We start from the raw sequence: 21,611 nt of genomic DNA on the forward strand, positions 1-21,611 counted from the left end.
TTGATATAATTATTAAATATATTAATTGATTAGTTTTTTTCCACCCTACTGTTATTAAAGTGAATCCATTTTTTTCTAAGCATTTAGGCGAAAATATTATTTTACAAGAGATAAATGGCCCGTGAGGAAGGATACAACGGGCGCTAGGTTGATAGTGTTGTCTCTTTTCTCTAAACTAAAGCCAAAACCAAAATCACCACCTTAACTTCAAATTGAACCGAAGACGAAAACTTACATTGAAAGCGGATTTTAATCCAGAATCGGCATTTTAATAGGATTTAAGCTTAATCTACACGTAGTTACCGCACATTGATACTAAATATAGTCGTAGCCATACCCTAAACCGTGCACCTAATCAAAATCATGAGAAAAGTCGCATTTAGAGTTTCTTTCAGGCGACTCTACTTGCGGGTAAGTGGCTCTTCACGCAAACCACTTTTCAGATTAGAAAAAAATGTTTTTTTAATTCAATGTTTACTCGAGAATCAATGACGTCATATTACTGTGTGCACTCTCCGGCTTGATACTATTTTCTACTATATGCTCCATGTGACGTCGTATTTCGTTTTCTTTTTACTATGAAAGTTTTTATTTTGCTTGTGTTTTCTCTATAGCGTTCTTGTAAGATACATAGATACACAGATACATACACAGACAGCGAAACTATAAGTATAGATGGATCCGTTTAATATGTTTTAGCAACGTGCGTGTATTTAATGTTGCTTCGGGTTCTTTTGTTGCAAAAGAGTTAAAACTTTTCCGATAATAAAAAAAATTGAGTCGTTATATAAATAAAACATATTCCAATACTTGTAATAAAACAATTCAATGCTACGCCTCTGATGGAGAATTAGAGTTAATGGTCAAAGATCTAATTGAGAATGAGAGTTAATTATCCCAGTCTGGCGTTGTAAAGAAAGAAAACCAATTTACATCGGTAGAACATCAGGAACCCAGAGGCAGATCCAGGTCGGGCATGGTGAAGCTTAAATGTAACATTGACACTTCTGGCATTAGTTGTGTAACTTATGTCTCTGCCTGCCAGTTTCCCTGTAAATTAAAATTCCAACATTATACCAGCATTTGATAATCAATGACACTAACCCTACATTATACCAGCATTTGATAATCAATGACACTAACCTTACATTATACCAGCATTTCATAATCAATGACACTAACCCTACATTATACCAGTATTTCATAATCAATGACACTAACCCTACATAATACCAGCATTTCATAGTCAATTACACTAACCCTACATTATACCAGCATTTCATAATCAATGACACTAACCGTACGTTATACCAGCATTTCATAATCAATTACACTAACCCTACATTATACCAGTATTTCATAATCAATGACACTAACCCTACATTATACCAGTATTTCATAATCAATTACACTAACTGTACATTATACCAGTATTTCATAATCAATGACACTAACCCTACATAATACCAGCATTTCATAGTCAATTACACTAACCCTACATTATACCAGCATTTCATAAGCAATGACACTAACCGTACATTATACCAGCATTTCATAATCAATGACACTAACCCTACATTATACCAGCATTTCCTAATCAATGACACTAACCGTACATTATACCAGCGTTTCCTAATCAATGACACTAACCCTACATTATACCAGCATTTCCTAATCAATGACACTAACCCTACATTGTATCAGTGTTTAGGTGACACAGTTCACCTTAAGTGACCCTAATCGAACATTATAATTTTTGGAATATTAAATACCTCACCGTAAGTGACCCTAATGCAACATTACAGACTTTGGATTATTACATAGCTCATCTTAAGTGACCCGAATCCAACATTACAGACTTTGGATTATTACATAAATTACATAAGTAACCCTAGTTCCCCTCTAATATAAAGTCTTCTAAAATCTTCTGAAAAAATAAAACGGACCTTTAGTCTCATATTCGTTTTTGTTATTGGCGTCGACTATCTTCAAACTGTCCTTGTAATCTAAACTGAAGTGTAATAGCTTTAAATTGAAACAGGTTTCTCCCTTTCTAGGACTTTCAATTTGTTTCTCGAATGTTGAATAATTTTCGCCGTGTAAGGATGGAGCAGCTGGTTTCCTGTAATCGGCTGGGTACTGGGAATGGCTTCGAATAACGCCGTAATAATGCTTTGACGTCAAATCAGAAATGACATCAATAACTTTGCCCTCTTAAAAAAGGATATATTTTTTAAATGCATGCAATAAAGATTTTTTTATAAAACATTTATACAATCAATCTTTTAGAATTGCGAGTAAAATCTCTTATATCACATTGAACAGCAAGAATCAAGAAGGTATCAGGGTAGAAAAAATAGAATTAAAAAAGATAATTTGAGGATTAGAGTTTGAACAAAATATATATAAGGCTTCGACCAAAGTTAAATTAACAATCACGATAGCACACATACCATTTAGGAAATGATAAAGAAAAATAAAGAGTTTGTGAAATACCTAAAGATATAATCTAGGATAAATTAAGTGTTGAACGTAGTGAAATATCAGTAGATATAAATCTATGTTGAATTATTATTATTATTAATAACAAGATAAATGACACGTTGAGGAAGAAATACAACGGTCGCTAGGGGGTTCATCCATAAATGACGTCACGCTTTTTTGGACGATTTTTACCTCTCCCCTCCGTCACATATCGTCACAAAAAGCCAGACACCCCCTCCATAAAATGACGTCACACCTCAGCCTACAACCCCCCCCCCCTCAAAATTGCTGTTGAATTTTTCTTAAAACATCGATGTTTTCCCAAAATCTTGTCTGAACTGTCTAAATAGAGTATTTTATTCAATTCCTATTACAATTTATTAAAACAGTTTTCTAAAACGCGAAATAACGTCTAAAATTAGTTTTCTAACATTGCTTTTTTATAATGAAAAAGTGTGACGTCACACCATCTGAACCCCCTCCCCTTCAACACACACCATCACAAAATTACGGACCCCCCCCCTCTCCGCCCTACGAGTGTGACGTCATTTATGAACGACCCCTAGGTTGACAGTGTTGTCTCTCTAAACTAAAACCAAAACCAAATCACCACCTAAACTTTAAATTGAACCGGAAACGAAAAACGTCATGAAACCAGATTGTTATTAAAAATCTGTTTAACCGGATTTAAGCTTAATCTACACGTAGTTACTGCAAATTGTTACTAAACACAGTCGTAGCCATACCCTTAAACCTTGCACCTAAGCTCAAACATGACAAAAGTCGCATTTAGAGTTTCTTTCTCTACAGGGCGGTGCTTACAGGGTACCTGCCCCTCCCCCCTCCCCCCCACCCACCCAAAACACGTCCCCTTTAACGAAATACAATTCATATAGAAAATATATACTTTTACCAGGGTCCAACCCCTCCGAAAATTTCAAGTACCCCCCCCCCCTCTGGTAAAATTATATTGTTTATAAATAAATTATATTTCGTTCGGGACCGGGGGGGGGGGGCTTAGACGTTCTATAGGGGGGGGCTTCACCCTTACCAGAAGAGATGCCGGAAAGAAACTCTGCAAGCATATTATAAAAAAGGCGAAGCTATGTCTTTGGAAAACAGTTGTGGAATGGGTAAACAAAGACGAAGATTTAACTTTGTGTTGTAAAAAATTGGTCTGATAAGCAAGAATGGACTGATTAGTGAAACGTGATGTTGCTTCTGTGTTTAATATTTGAAGTGTATTAGTTTAAATGAAATAATCTAAACTACTAAGTAAGATAGTCATCAGTATAATCGCCCTTTTTGAAATGCTAAGAAACGACGATATTTGTTTATGAAGCTGCTGCTCCAGCATAGTAAAAAGCCAAGCTATTCTTATAATTAACACATTTTTTAGCCTTAGAATTGATGAAACATCTTAAGTATTGTTCAATTAAGCCTTATACTTGGTGAAACATCTTAAGATTTGATCAACTAAGCCTTAGACTTGGTGAAACATCTTAAGATTTGATCAACTGACGACCCCACCTCCACACGACTTGAATGAAGAGTTCCTACAGGCATCCTCCCCGTCTATTCTTGACCCTAAGAAAAAACACAAAGGTGCATGAGATTACATACATATAAACACAACAATATTCCCATGAGATTACATACATTTAAACACAACAATATTCCCATGAGATTACATACATATAAACACAACAATATTCCCATGAGATTACATACATTTAAACACAACAATATTCCCATGAGATTACATACATATAAACAACAATATTTCCATGAGATTACATACATATAAACACAACAATATTCCCATGAGATTACATACATATAAACACAACAATATTCCCATGAGATTACATACATATAAACACAACAATATTCCCATGAGATTACATACATTTAAACACAACAATATTCTCATGAGATTACATACATATAAACACAACAATATTCCCATGAGATTACATACATTTAAACACAACAATATTCCCATGAGATTACATACATATAAGCACAACAATATTACCATGAAATTACATACATTTAAACACAACAATATTACCATGAGAATACATACATTTAAACACAACAATATTCCCATGAGATTACATACATTTAAACACAACAATATTCCCATGAGATTACATACATTTAAACACAACAATATTACCATGAGATTACATACATTTAAACACAACAATATTCCCATGAGATTACATACATTTAAACACAACAATATTCCCATGAGATTACATACATTTAAACACAACAATATTCCCATGAGATTACATACATTTAAACACAACAATATTCCCATGAGATTACATACATTTAAACACAACAATATTCCCATGAGATTACATACATTTATACATAACAATATCCCTATACTAAGCCAACACTATAAGCCTACACAATACTACATAAACACTGTAGCCATACTATACAAGCACTTTAGTCACACTATAACAAAATTATACCTATACTATACCATCACTTTAGGCCTACTATACCAGCGCTTTAGTCATACTATACCAGTATATGAGCACGTAAGCTTGTTTTGTGCAATGGTTTCTCGAGTTATGTTTATTTTTATGGTTTTTTGTGTTTATATTATTAATTTCGAAAAAAAATCATTTTTATAGCTATATAATGTTTTAGTATATCTTATTTAAAATAATAATTAAGAGAATCAATTGCTTTTTAATTTACATAGTACAAAACTATTTAAATGAGCTTTATGGGCACCCCTATTTTAAAGAAGGGCAGTAATTCATAGAAGTAGTGTCAACTTTTGCCTTACAAACTACAGCTCTTGTAGATTTTAAAATATTTTTTTCTACGCAATCACTGCTATAGTAGACCTGTTTGGTTTTTACAAAACCACTATCAAGGTGCACGAAAAGAATTTATAAAAACATAAAAAAAATTCATTGTTTTTTTTTTGCTCGGAATTGGGACCCTAAACGTCATGACCCCCCCTCCCCCCGCATTTTTGGGGTCTGGCGGCATGGTAGTTCATCCCCTGACTATACCAACATTGTACCCATATTATACCAATACTATACCTATACTGTAACAACACTATACCAATACTATACCTATACTGTAACAACACTATACCAATATTACACCAACGGGTCTGCGAAAAATTCACGATAAGTAAATTCTCCAAATGGACTATAGTCCGAATGGGAGAAATGCCCGAAAGGACATTTGGTACAAAACGATTTAAAATGTATTACATATTAACTAGTAGACATGGTAAAAATTGACTTGCTATTGTATAGGAACGGAGTTTGGTATTTCATATTTCAGAAGCAGTATAGTTAGAAGTATTATTTTACTCGAGACCTTAGTAGAACTTAGTAACACCCTAAGTTTGGGCTTACAAAAAAAAAAAAAACAACAAAGACTAACATTTGAATGTGATATTAAAATCTGTGGTGTTGGTGGAATTCTTTCGGTGTTTGTAGCTCACTTTTATGAATGGAGCATTGAACGTCTTTGATGCCCCCGTTGAATTTTCAGATATTTTACACTCTTGATTGTCAGACCCAAGTGTAACTAGGTCGCCTGTACAGTCGAGAACACAGTAGTTATTTGCAGATCAAAAACACAAAGATTCCTAAAAAATTATAGGTAAAATAAAACAGTACAAATGATAAAAGATAAAAAAAAAATGTACAAGTTTTCAGAAAAATAGAGAGTCGATAAATAATAATAAAACGGATTAATTGCAAGCTTTTATATAAATCTGTATTAAAAAGTAGACTATACATAAAGTTCTTAAATTATAAATAACAAATAGCCATACCGGCCTGGTCCTGCAAGGATATTTCAGATACAATTATTTCTGAAGGACAATGACTTGTGTGCTAATTAAGCAGCATATACATTTTACTCTTCGGGGTTTAATAATTTTCAATTAAAAGTCTATGTGTAAATATGGACGTTTGAGAAATATAAACACAAGCGCAAACATAAATCCAAACTTTAGTGAAAACATAAACATCGACGAACATTTAAACGGAAACATAAATATAAAACATACATGCAAAAATAAACTCAAGCACAATGCAAACTTAAATGAGGATATAAACACGAACGGAAACGCAAACAATGACGCCTTTAAATAATGCAAATAAACCGGGAGTATCTCCCCTAAACTTTCTCGAATATCCTAATATATAATTCCCCATGTGCGCACTTCTCTCTCTCTCTCTCTGTCTGTCCGCAAAATATTTTCGCCGGACATCACGTCAGAAACGGCAGCGATATATGGAGAACTTTATACGGACTTTTGTTGAAAAATAATATGCTAGATGTTTTAAATGTATAACCACAATTTTATTTAAAGAAGAAAAATAAAAATTAAAGGCGTATTCGAATGTAGAGAAACAGTATTATTTATGCAACCGGAAAAGCATTAATAGATGTGAAAAAGAACGCATAAAACTGTGACGTCACTATTGCTTATACATTAACGAATGACGTCATCTGCCGTGTTTAGAATAAAAAGAAATGAACTATTTCATTCAAATTTGATTTAGATCTACGTACACTATGAAATGTATACAATACAACTTTTCCGGCCTAAACTCATAAAATTTATTTTATTTATTTGGATTCTAGATCTAGATATTCTAGATTCATCTATTCAAATAATACATTTCTATACTAAAGTATTTCAGGCCTTAATTACTTTTTTGAAATCTTTGTTTATCTATGCCATTTGCTAATCTCTATAATATATAAAGCAAAGTTGTCGGGTGCCCGATAGGGCACTTCCCGGCGCCGCAGGCGCTTCAAATTTGGCAGGATCTTGCCTTGGGGCGACAGAACACGGGGGCCGGTTGGCCGAAAAGTCTACGATGATGGGGTCAAAACTGACCTCAACTGACCGGCGCCTTATATGAGCTATAAATCGAAAAAAAATGTCCACGGAGGAACCTCTTCATAACTCCTGAGGTCGTAGACCGACCCTCGGGCGAATTAATTAAGCATTCAAATTCTCAATGTTTTCGAAAGCCTAAGCAAAGCTGGGCAGCATGCCTAGTTCTTATATAAATCGGGATATAGACAAGATTTTCAATGCATTTTTAATTACTTAAACTTTTTAAAATAGAAGAATCTCGTAGAAAAAAGAATTGCGCACCAAGTGAACGCCTAACTATCTGTATATAATAATGCGGAATATTATTAGTACTTAATAAATTCACATGTTTTTGTTTTTGAGAAATCGGAAATAGCGTCAATTACTACTTCCGGCCAAAGGAAATTACTCAAAATTTGACAGAAGGCAGATAATTAGATTTTTTTACTTACATTTGAAATTTCATTTATCTTAATAAAATACTACTCAGGTTATAGGCTTTTGAAAAATTCAAAGTAGAAAAAGTTCCACTTCCTGTTATCAGAAATCGCTGAAAAATTGATACGGATCTACAAATTTAATATAATACTTATATATGAAATGTCATCAACCTAGCTGTAACGGTACTCAAGTTATTATGTGCTGTTCACAGACGCACATACACACATACACACATACACACACACATAGACATACGGACAAGATTGCAAAACTATGTTTTTCCGACTCAGGGAGGTGTAAAACGTCGAAATGTGCCAAAATCTCGATTTTTTTTTTCAAGACAACAATACTTTCTCTATACTTCGTATACGAGAAAGTAAAAACGTTAAAGCGAACATAACTCAAATTTACATAAACGTAAATATTATCACATAACGGAAACATAATCACAAATGTAAACACAAACGAAATAAATAACGCAAAATACGTTGCAAATGCAAACATAAAAGCAAACAAAAATTATCATTAAAAAAGTTTTTAAAAACCCACGTTTTCTGATTGAACTAAAAAGTAGAAAATAAATGCTATACATCACAATAATGCAAGCGATCTAAAACCGAAGTAAAAGTTTTTTATCGGCCCATGTTAATATAAGATGTAAAAGTTATATTACTATTGATTAGATAATACTATTGAGTTTTATTAGGGAGCTTGTAGAGAGTCAACAGTATTAAAAACTGTAAGAAAATCACGGCGCCCCACGTTTTTCATTTTTCATCATAATGCGCACGCAGTTTGCGATCGCTTATAGTAGAGTGATCGCTTGCATTAGTGTGAAGTATAGCATTTATTTTCTACTTTTTAGTTCAATCAGAAAACGTGGTTTTTATAAAACTTTTTTAATGATAATTATTTTCTACTTTTTAGTCTTTGTCTGTTTGTTTGCATTCAAATCTTGCTATCGATTTTATCTTCTCGCATTCACTTTTTTTGGGTAAACGAAGACAACTCGTAAAAAACACGTGCCTTTTCCAATTACTAGGTTATGTCCCCTTTTTTTGGTACATATCAATAGGAGTCTAAAATGATCAATAAAATTTTTCCATGGATCAATTTAGTAATAATAATAATTGAATATTGTATTGTCATCAGAAACAAAGCTTCCCTGAAAATTTCAACGCGCTAGCTAACTGGAAAGTGCCCGAAATTTCGATCGCAAGATTTGATGGAAAAACAAACAAACAGACGCGAAAGCAAGTTAAAGAAAACGTGGGGAAAACACACTTAAACACAAACATAAAACTCAAACAATAACGCAAACGGAAATATAAACACAAATAATATGAGTATTTAAGACCGATGATACTACTTTATATTGGAAACTTGAATTAATTCATACAAAATTTATTTGATGTCGCATTGCATTGTCATCAGATCTTATCTCAAGTAACATGTTTCAAAGAAAGTGGCCTGTTTGAAGTGGTCTAAATTCTGATCGCCAGTTTTGATCCATGACAGACAAAGAATTAAGCACTAAGCACATCAAAAGACAAAAGCACGTGGAAGCAAGTTAAATAAAAACTTTTGAAGATGGAGACTAATAATGATAAGTTTTCTCAGCTGATGAGAGAGGCTAACAAGGATAAGTTCTCTCACCTGATGAGAGAGGCTAACAAGGATAAGTTCTCTCACCTGATGAAACTTTAGCTTTGGTTACAGACACCGTCACTTTTGCTCTATCACGTACGTCATCTGGAGGCAGAACTTTAACGGTATACCTGACTCAAACAAGGGCATCAGTTATTGTAACACAAAATTTAACTATAACATTAACCCTGCCCCTAACACCACATAATTAATAACAGCATGGAAAGGTCAAAGTTTTAAACCTCTAGGTTTTGCTGGGTATAGTTTTTGGTGTCGAAATTTAAATATCCCATTAGAGGCTTAAAAATACACTGAAAATAAGAAAATAATCTTCCTCTCCTTAGTAAAAGCACTGGTCTGTAGAGTGTATACCTTTTTCCCTCCTAAAAGTAGTTTTCACCTCAATTTTACATTGCCTAATAGTTACTTTCTCGTATACAAAGTATAGAGCAAGTATTGTAAACGTTCTAAATAATTAACAAATATTTTGACAGTTTTCACATTTTTACACTTCCCTACTTTATCATACACGGAACATAAAGAATGAATTGTAATCGTGCAAAAAATCTAAATACAGATTTTAAAAAAACTTTGTCGTTTTAAATCCTTCCGGAACGGAGAAACTTGGTTTTGCAATTTTGTCTGTATGTCTGTATGTGTGCGTCTGTAAACACGATAACTTTTTCAGATAACCATTTCAGTTATGTGTAAGCCCTGCTGGGGGGGGGGGGGATAACTAAAATCTACCCTTCTAGGCTTATCTAACTACTGTCCGACCAGTGCAAGTCCGGCTAAACCCAGACTGGTTAATAACCTAACCTTAGTCTAGAATAAACACACAAAAAAGCTTTAACAGTTTTTACAGAATGTATTGCATGAATTAAATTGGAACCAAAAAAAGAAAGTAAATAAAAACAAGATCTACATCAATCCCAGGCCAAACAACTATGCTAAATATACACAAAACAGAGCAGCACTTTAACTGACAAAAGATATACAAAGCAATATACACCAAACACGACTAAACAAAACACGACTAAACAAAACTCGACTAAACAAAACACCCAGCCAAGTTGCACAAGCAACCTCACTGCAAGCACGAGGTGCCCACACAGAAACTGACCCGATCTACATTTCGCCTCGGGTAAAAAGAAAGAAATTATCCGAGCGGTCAGTTTTTATACTGACCGCTTCGGGCGGAAGGGGAAACCCTGTAGCCGCTGTCCAGTGGACCATTCACGCACAAATTCGCACCCAATAAAATAATACAAAATAAATCATCCATTCACCCGCTCACATATGTGAACGAAATTTCATATATAAGTACAATATCAATTTTGTAGTCTTGTATCAACGTCTGAGCGATTTCAAGTTCCCGAAAGTGGTACATTCTCTACTTTCGTTTTTTTAAAAAACCAATAACTGGAGCGCCGTTTAAGTTATGTAGACTAACATTCATGTATATGTATTAAATTGTTTGCGCAGTAATTCTTCAACGTTGTAACAATTTTTGGTAACCAGATGTGGTACTTTACTCTATTTGCGAGAGAACTCTTTAACCTAAGTACTGTTTCAGTTAGGTAAAAGACATTTTATATATAAGTATAGGACCTTAAAGTTGAATAATATTCAAATTTTGAGTTACCTTCAATAAACGGAATAGGTATTTCACTCTATTTCCGGTTTCTAAAATACCAATAACCTAAGTATCGTTTAGGTAAACAATATTATAGACATATGTATACGATATACATTATCTTGAATCTCTCACATTTTGAGTAATTTACAGTGACCGAAAGTAGTAGCCTACTTTATTTCCGTTTTCTCTAAAGTATCTCTTCTCCTGGACCGATTTGATTCAAAATGTTCATGTAGGTAAAGACTCAATGATAATGAACTATGACATAAAATGTGGTTTAATTAGATGCGTAATAAACTATTTTTTAAAAATTATTCAATGTTTCCTTGATAAAGTACTATTTTTTCGCGCTATTATACTCATATTGTGTTTTGTTCATTTAAGGATTCAAGATACACATGTTTTCGACTTTAAAAAAATGTGCGCATCAAGTGTACCCGCTGGTGTAATGACCTTTTCTTTTGTTCTAAAAATAAGTGGGATAGAAGCTGTAAGTTAAAAAAAAAATTCTCTATCCCCATTACACTGGAAGTGCCATCTACCGTATTGGTATAAAAGAACGAGCCGTTATAGGATATGCATTGCTCCAGTCATGTAAAGCCATGTCCAAATTTAAATGTTAATACATATATATATATATATATATATATATATATATATATATATATATATATATATATATATATATATATATATGTTTGTTCAGAAATTGTGTTTTAACAAAAATTAAATTGCATAATGCAACGTTGAAAACAGCAACAGCACTGGATTCTAAAAGTTTACCTTTATATTACCTGCCATTCTCCAATATAACTTTTAATTACACACATCTACAAACCATCAGAGTCAACTATTCAACAGGAAACAGCTTATCACATACTTTCACTCACCTATCGAGCAACAACCTCAAACGATACAATTAAAATATACAAAATAAAATAGAATAATAATATGTAAGAGTAAATAGCTTTTTACACCCTAAAAGCCAGTGGCGTAGCAAGGTCAGGTGTCACCCGGTGTGGCGCCTAATGGTGTTAGAGACTTATTATGTTACAATTTTATAACCGTGTTTATTTTGCAACACATATAAAGTATAGCGTTGTTGTTATTAGTTTACTAGATTCGAGGAGTTTAGTGAATTAAAAACAATAGCAAAAAAATCGCACCATACCATCCTATACAATTCATATTACTATATTTTTGCTTATTTCATTCAACAACTACTTACAAGTTTACGAAGTTTAATTATTCCTGTTGATTTACCTGTCAAAGTTTGAATTTCTCTTTCTTAGAGTTTTTTTTACTAAATATACTCTTTAACTATTCAATAGTAGTGTACAAATAGCTTAACAGTGTCCTATTTAAAATTATATACCCGTGTGCACCAATTGGCACCCAACACACTAATTAACGGCATTCTTTGTCTGTGACGTATTTGCTTTGTTTACCTCACCTGTCTAACAAAAAATTAATTATAAGTCATCAGTAATTAATTTTCCCACCTATGTAAAAATAGTTTACTACAACTTTGTAAAGGAATTTTTCCGTTATCAAAATCTTGTGTTTTATTTGTGTGTGTCGTCTTAGAAGTTTAAACTAGTCAAAGGAGAAGGGAAATTAAGAGTTTAAATTCCTGAAACAGTTATATCCCTTTAAATAGGTCAAATTGAGCTATAAATGTAATTATTTTTCACACCTATTTGAAAAACGTTTAGTATAAATTTTAAAGGAATTTTTCTTCTATCTGTAGGTTTTCTTCGTTGATTTTTTTATGTAGTCAAAGAACGGGGGAAATTAAAAGGTTAAATTCCTGATTCTGTTGCGTCCATTTAATAATTACAATTGAGAAGTAAAACGTTTCTATTTTTAACCCCTTAATATGACATTTCTGAGAATCTGGTATTTTCCCAGGTGCTTACAGCACCAGATCTATTTCCTTATCAAATGTCAACTTTTTGTCGCATCAGCAAGTGGTGGATCTAATTTAAGCACTTTAAAAAAGGTATAGTTTATATAATGCCCCTGTCAGTTTAGATTAGTTTTCTGTCACTTTAAACTCGTTTTTTTAGCTGACTCTAATTTTCCCGTTAAAAGGAGATTAAACAGGAAACTTTGGCAAGAACAATTTCCCTGCAACTTAATTGCAAGTACCCACGCTTTTCTTTATAGTAATTTAAATAGTAGTGTATAATTTATTTTCTACTTTTTAGTGTATTAGTACATAAAAGCTTGTTATTAAAACGTTTTTTGTGAATTTTTTTAATGAATTTTTTACAAGCTTTTATTTAACTCACTTTCTCTGTCTGTCGTCAGTCTAGATCGAAACGTCGGAGCGAAAATTCTGACATTTCTAACTGACAGATACGGTTGGTAATTGATACGTGGGTCACGACATAAAGACAATGAATTATGACATTAAATTTGACTTAATTGGATGCCTAATTATTTTTTATGAATTAATTTAACTTTGGACCGAATTAGTAGGCATGTCTATCCAAACACACCACCCGCGTCATCACGTTCAATAGCTGCGCCATCACGTTCAATAGGTGCGCAATGGTTTTTAGTCATGTAGTTCTATTGTAAATAAAACATGTAAAGTACTGAGAAAAATTCATAAAAAACGTTTTAATAACAAGCTTTTATGTAATAATGCACTAAAAAGTAGAAAATAAATTATACACTACTATTTAAATTACTATAAAGTAAAGCGTGGGTCTCTTCTCAAATATTAGTAAAGATATACAATAGGTACTAAAGTGATCCAAGCTTTTCTTTTTCAGACTGACAGACAGACAGACACACAGACGGACGGACGTACAGACGGACAGACAGACGGACGGACTGACGGATGGACGGACAGACACACACACAAATACACACACTTTCGATTTGTTGTACAATTATAAAACTTCTTCTATACTTGATACATGAGAAGAAAGAATTCACAAAACTGTGATCGGTGACGTATGTCTGTTAACTGATCATATAGCTTTGCCCTATTTTGATTTAGTTTTTAGACTGGTGACGTATGTCTGTTAACTGATCATATAGCTTTGCCCTATTTTGATTTAGTTTTTAGACTGGTGACGTATGTCTGTTAACTGATCATATAGCTTTGCCCTATTTTGATTTAGTTTTTAGACTGGTGACGTATGTCTGTTAACTGATCATATAGCTTTGCCCTATTTTGATTTAGTTTTTAGACTGGTGACGTATGTCTGTTAACTGATCATATAGCTTTGCCCTATTTTGATTTAGTTTTTAGACTGGTGATGTATATCTGTTAACTGGTCATATAGCTTTGCCGAATTTTGATTTAGTTTTTAGACTGGTGATGTTTTTGTGGGACTAGTGATATGGTTTGGACCTACATCATATTAGTTTCTGTTTTCGGCAGTTGTGCCATTAACATTTGACAAAGTTGAATGTTCTTACGTTATATGCTCCTTTAAGCTCGGATTGCTCCCACCATGTGAGCGTATGGTGCCCTCTGCCGCCTGCACCGTTTGTACAAGGTTCATCACATCAACGATAGGCGTTTCTGAAAAATCAGTTGTCATTGGTTTCAAAACTGTTTAGAGGTATGGTTTTTAGACAAATTAAAAGTGTTTGATACTAGTAAAGGGTTAGCCATTTCCGACGTCCTCAAAAAGAAAGCCCCTCCCCTCCTCTTTCATAGAGGTTAACTAAATGTAATGCGTTACAGATGTGTAACTTGCAATACTATTTTTTTAAATACCGATTTTTTCGTTTTGAATCGTTTGTTTTCTATATTATAATAAAATCGACTAAATATTTATAAGTTTGCATATATATATATATATATATATATATATATATATATATATATATATATATATATATATATATATATATATATATAAGATAATGGGATATGTGCCGCAGGATGTATGTTTTTACGTGAACGATATTCTACTCCATACAGATCTATCCTACTAAATTCTTATACATTGTATTCTTGACTACTGAGTTATACTATATTTTTTTTACATTTTACTGTGTAGTCGAATGTGTACTATACTACTCTCTACTTCACTAACTCTCTAATTCTAATTTGACTTTATTCTACTAAAATCTATTTCATTCTACTTCACCTTTGACACTCCGTTTTACTCCATGTCTTGCTCTTGTGTGATGTAGTGTGTGGTGTTTGTGGTGTGGGTAAATGGTGTTTTTGGTGTGAAATGAGGTCGAGTGAAGTGGGGTGAGGTGTGTGGGTTGTAGTGTGTGTGTATTAGGGTTCAGGGTGAGGTGAGGTGTGTGTGTTGTGTGTGTGAGACATGTGAATGTGGGTTGTGTGGTGTGTGTGTATTAGGGTTTAGGGTGAGGTGTGTTTTGGTGTGGATCGTTGTGTGGGGCGAGGTATATTGTGTAGTATTGAGGTTGGAGTGGATCATTGTGTGGGGTGAGGTAAATAATGTAGTATTGAGGTTGGAGTGGGCTGCTATGTGGTACAGTGTGTTGTTTTTGGTGGGGTTTGTTATAACATTTCGTAATTTGCTAAGCTTATCTCATTTTTTAGATGTGAAAGTCAAATTGATATTACAATATTTATAATAAACCGGTAGTGATCTCCCCTAAACTTTCTCGAATATTTTTATATAACATTACGGGGAATGGCAACTCGGGATATAGACATGATTTTAATCCATTTTTAATCACTTAAGCTTTTTAAAATAGAATAGAATCTCGTAGAAAAAAAGAATTGCGCACCAAGTAAACGGCAAACAATATTTGTATAGTAGTGCGTAATATTATTAGTACTTTATAAATTTATAATTAATATTACTTTAGCGTAAATTACTACTTCCGGTCAACGGAAATTACTCAAAATTCGACAGAAGACAGGGAATTAAATGTTTTACTTATATGTGAAATTTGTTTATCTATCTGAAACAGTACTCGAGTTATAGGCTATTGAAAAATTGAACGCAGACTAAATTCCACTTCCATTTACCGGAAATCGCTGAAAAGTTGAAACAGAACTACAAAGTTAATATAATACTTAAATATGAAATTTCATCAACCTAGGTGTAACAGTACTCAAGTTATTGTTTTCATAAACACATACATACACACACACACACACATATATATATATATATATATATATATATATATATATATATATATATATATATATATATATATATATATATATATGAACAAAATTGCAAAACTGTGTTTTTCCGACAGTTACAATACAATATACGAGAAAGTAAAATAAGAGAAGACGTGTTTATTTCAGTTTGCATCAATCACTTAAATCTATTCGCTGCATTCTCATGTGCAGGTCACTAAACCACTAAACGTTCGTTATGTTTGAGTATTTTAGTTTGGACGTCTTGTTGTCCCACATAAACCCCGGCCCTACCCCCAGCCCACACACGTAAAAAATACGATTCTAAAAATTAAGAATGTCCCGTAAAAAGATGTTAAATGTTTAAGTAAATTAAACATATGACACAAGAACAATGTCATGCCACAATGACATGACACTGTGACATGACATTAATACATGACACAAGAACAATATGGTTAGCGTTAGGGTTAAGCTACCCTTACATATAATGATTAACTTTTATCTTAATCCATAGCCTGTATTCTAAATGTCAAGAGAATTTGGTTCTGCCACTATACTGACCTTTCTTGAGGCATGAATAGCTGACCTCTAAATATGTGGGTTGATAATAACATCCTTTGCCAATCATTATAACACCGGCCGTGTACATCACCTCACATTTTGTCTGAAAACACCGAAACATTTTTTGGCAGCTAAAAAATGGTATTTTAGCATTTTAACCATAGTCCTTTATTAAATCTGTACCAGTACTTCAACCCGTAAGTCTCGAGTTCGAATCCGGTTTCAAGTAAGTAGAACGTCATTGAGTCCACCCAACTCTGATGGGTACCTAACTCACGTTAGGGAAAGTAAAGGCGGCTGGGCATAGTGCTGACCACACTATCTCTTCATATGCCGAGGTCACAGAAACAAGTGAACTCTACGTCACTAGCCCCATAAACCGTCAGGTTTGAAAGGGAAACTTTACTTTACTTTTTTACTTTAACGACTACAGTTTGTTTATCAGTAGTGTTACCACTACCGAGAGTTGGACCAGGAAAGACCTGGCTGTGACCTACTTAGGTCTTCTTTTTTATTATTTAATGGTTTGATTTTCTATTTAATTGGCCTTGAATGGTCTGTGGTGCAATCCAAAGAAATTTTCCATCACGTGATAAGATTCACCAATGATTTCGCTTGGCTAGTGCTTCGGCTATTTCCTACCCAATAGTCTTTGACTTTGAGGTGAACATCCCATAATTCTGGGGTCCTATATATATATATCAGGAATTTTCCTGAGAATGCCATGTACGACGCCATGTTGTATTTTCTAAGTTAAGCAGCATTTTTCCCTAATTACCTCTGCATTCAGTATTTTTCTGTGCCTCAATTTAAAATCATGTAGGTTGTGTTGATTACTTAAGTACCTTATCCAGTGTTAGTAGTTTCATTGTGTTATTCTTCAACTCGTAAGTTGGGTCTTTCATTATTTGTTTATTTCTATTATTTTACATAGTATTTATTATTTGGACTTGTATACATATTAAAAGGTTGTGTATTGATTAAAAGTATAATTAGTTGCAGAAGGTCTTCGTGTTTTTACCCTAGACATTAGATACGAGTTCACGGTTCTCTGGTAATATTTTAGTTTGGTAAGTCATCAGCCTACAACCATCCAAAAGAATTCGGGTCGTGCGTTATCTTTACCAGTGGTAGAGAAGCGCCGTAATATGGCGCTCATGCATTAAACTAAGACAGGGGAGTGGCATGAAAGTAGGTCGCAACAACTCAGACCTGGAGCTTGGGAGATCTGTTACTAAGGGAGCGGGGAGGGTGGTGGTAAATTCAGACAAAAGGATGAAGGACACTGTAGGGTTAGATGCAGACGGAACTAAACTACTTATCTCGTAAGATTTGCTAACGGGATGTTTGGTAAATTATGAGACAGCTAGGGCAAGCTGGACAGTCACGTTAAGGAGTGTGTATTCAGCTATGATAGCATTTTCTTCGTTATGTCAGGTGTGTGTGCTTGAGGTGCAAGAAATACAACTATCCCACCTTCCACCAAATGTGACATAAACTACCCCACCTTCCACCAGCTGTGACATAAACTATCCCACCTTCCACCAAATGTGACATAAACTATCCCACTTTCCACCAACTGTGACATAAACTATCCCACCTCCCACCAGCTGTGACATAAACTATCCCACCTTCCACCAACTGTGACATAAACTATCCCACCAACTGTGACATAAACTATCCCACCTTCCACCAACTGTGCCATAAACTATTCCACCTTCCACCAACTGTGACATAAACTATCCCACCTTCCACCAACTGTGTCATAAACTATCCCACCAACTGTGACATAAACTATCCCACCTCCCACCAACTGTGACATAAACTATCCCACCTTCCACCAACTGTGACATAAACTATCCCACTTTCCACCAACTGTGACATAAACTATCCCACCTTCCACCAACTGTGACATAAACTATCCCACCTTCCACCAACTGTGACATAAACTATCCCACCTACCACCAGCTGTGACATAAACTATCCCCCCTACCACCAGCTGTTACATTAACTATCCCCCCTACCACCAGCTGTTACATAAACTATCCCACCAGCTGTTACATAAACTATCCCACCAGCTGTTACATAAACTATCCCACCTTCCACCAACTGTGTCATAAACTATCCCACCTTCCACCAAATGTGACATAAACTATCCCACCTTCTACCAGCTGTTACATAAACTATCCCACCTTCGAACAACTGTGACAAAAACTATCCCACCTTCCACCAACTGTGACATAAACTATCCCACCAACTGTGACAAAAACTATCCCACCTCCCACCAACTGTGACATAAACTATCCCCATTACCACCTGCTGTTACATAAACTATCCCACCTTCCACCAAGTGTGTCATAAACTATCCCACCAACTGTGACATAAACTATCCCACCTCCCACCAACTGTGACATAAACTACCCCACCTTCCACCAACTGTGACAAAAACTATCCCACCTTCCACCAACTGTGACATAAACTATCCCACCAACTGTGTCATAAACTATCCCACCTTCCACCAAATGTGAGATAAACTATCCCACCTTCCACCAACTGTGACATAAACTATCCCACCTTCCACCAACTGTGACATAAACTATCCCACCTTCCACCAACTGTGTCATAAACTATCCCACCTCCCACCAACTGTGACATAAACTATCCCACCTTCCACCAACTGTGACATAAACTATCCCACCAGCTGTTACATAAACTATCCCACCTCCCACCAACTGTGACATAAACTATCCCACCTCCCACCAACTGTGACATAAACTATCCCACCAACTGTTAAAAAACTATCCCACCTCCCACCAACTGTGACATAAACTACCCCACCTTCCACCAACTGTGACATAAACTATCCCACCTTCCACCAACTGTGACATAAACTATCCCACCTTCCACCAACTGTGTCATAAACTATCCCACCTTCCACCAACTGTGTCATAAACTATCCCACCAACTGTGACATAAACTTTCCCCCCTACCACCAACTGTGCCATAAACTATTCCACCTTCCACCAACTGTGACATAAACTATCCCACCTTCTACCAACTGTTACATAAACTATCCCACCTTCCAACAACTGTGACAAAAACTATCCCACCTTCCACCAACTGTGACATAAACTATCCCCCATACCACCTGCTGTTACATAAACTATCCCACCTTCCACCAACTGTGACATAAACTATCCCACCAGCTGTTACATAAACTATCCCACCTTCCACCAAATGTGTCATAAACTATCCCACCTTCCACCAAATGTGACATAAACTATCCCACCTTCCACCAACTGTGACTTAAACTATCCCACCTTCCACCAACTGTGACATAAACTATCCCACCTCCCACCAACTGTGACATAAACTATCCTACCTTCCACCAACTGTGACATAAACTATCCCACCTCCCACCAACTGTGACATAAACTATCCCACCTCCCACCAACTGTGACATAAACTATCCCACCAACTGTGACAAAAACTATCCCACCTCCCACCAACTGTGACATAAACTACCCCACCTTCCACCAACTGTGTCATAAACTATCCCACCTTCCACCAGCTGTTACATAAACTATCCCACCTTCCAACAACTGTGACATAAACTATCCCACCAGCTGTTACATAAACTATCCCACCTTCGAACAACTGTGACAAAAACTATCCCACCTTCCACCAACTGTGACATAAACTATCCCACCAACTGTGACAAAAACTATCCCACCTCCCACCAACTGTGACATAAACTATCCCCATTACCACCTGCTGTTACATAAACTATCCCACCTTCCACCAACTGTGTCATAAACTATCCCACCAACTGTGACATAAACTATCCCCCCTCCCACCAACTGTGATATAAACTACCCCACCTTCCACCAACTGTGACAAAAACTATCCCACCTTCCACCAACTGTGACATAAACTATCCCACCAACTGTGTCATAAACTATCCCACCTTCCACCAAATGTGACATAAACTATCCCACCTTCCACCAACTGTGACATAAACTATCCCACCTTCCACCAACTGTGACATAAACTATCCCACCTTCCACCAGCTGTTACATAAACTATCCCACCTTCGAACAACTGTGACAAAAACTATCCCACCTTCCACCAACTGTGACATAAACTATCCCACCAGCTGTTACATAAACTATCCCACCTCCCACCAACTGTGACATAAACTATCCCACCTTCCACCAACTGTGCCATAAACTATCCCACCAACTGTGACAAAAACTATCCCACCTCCCACCAACTGTGACATAAACTATCCCACCTTCTACCAGCTGTTACATAAACTATCCCACCTTCCAACAACTGTGACATAAACTATCCCACCTTCCACCAACTGTGACATAAACTATCCCACCAGCTGTTACATAAACTATCCCACCTTCCACCAACTGTGTCATAAACTATCCCACCTTCCACCAAATGTGACATAAACTATCCCACCTTCCACCAACTGTGACATAAACTATCCCACCTTCCACCAACTGTGACATAAACTATCCCACCTCCCACCAACTGTGACATAAACTATCCCACCTTCCACCAACTGTGACATAAACTATCCCACCAGCTGTTACATAAACTATCCCACCTCCCACCAACTGTGACATAAACTATCCCACCTCCCACCAACTGTGACATAAACTATCCCACCAACTGTAACAAAAACTATCCCACCTCCCACCAACTGTGACATAAACTATCCCACCTTCCACCAACTGTGACATAAACTATCCCACCTTCCACCAACTGTGACATAAACTATCCCACCTTCCACCAACTGTGTCATAAACTATCCCACCTTCCACCAACTG

General features: G+C 35.4%; 1 protein-coding gene across 7 annotated transcripts in view; it reads right to left on the minus strand.

Annotated features, from left to right (window-relative positions):
- Window positions 1-21,611, minus strand: part of LOC131928944 (uncharacterized) — a 42,117-nt gene that overhangs the window by 13,269 nt on the left and 7,237 nt on the right. For all 7 annotated transcript variants that reach the window (XR_009383866.1, XM_059285123.1, XM_059285126.1 and 4 more), the window contains exons 4-10: window positions 16,768-16,870; window positions 14,538-14,643; window positions 9,506-9,591; window positions 5,917-6,072; window positions 4,015-4,071; window positions 1,947-2,213; window positions 934-1,050 (exon numbers count right to left, since the gene is read on the minus strand). Coding sequence is in view for 6 of the 7 variants with exons in the window: in XM_059285123.1 (XP_059141106.1) it covers window positions 934-1,050; window positions 1,947-2,213; window positions 4,015-4,071; window positions 5,917-6,072; window positions 9,506-9,591; window positions 14,538-14,643; window positions 16,768-16,870 (892 nt within the window). In the remaining variant the exon portion in view is untranslated. The remainder of the gene's footprint in view (window positions 1-933; window positions 1,051-1,946; window positions 2,214-4,014; window positions 4,072-5,916; window positions 6,073-9,505; window positions 9,592-14,537; window positions 14,644-16,767; window positions 16,871-21,611) is intronic.

This window comes from Physella acuta, unplaced genomic scaffold, assembly GCF_028476545.2.
Source record: "Physella acuta isolate Inbredline_101_S28 unplaced genomic scaffold, ASM2847654v3 ptg001574l, whole genome shotgun sequence".
Classification (NCBI taxonomy): domain Eukaryota; kingdom Metazoa; phylum Mollusca; class Gastropoda; family Physidae; genus Physella; species Physella acuta.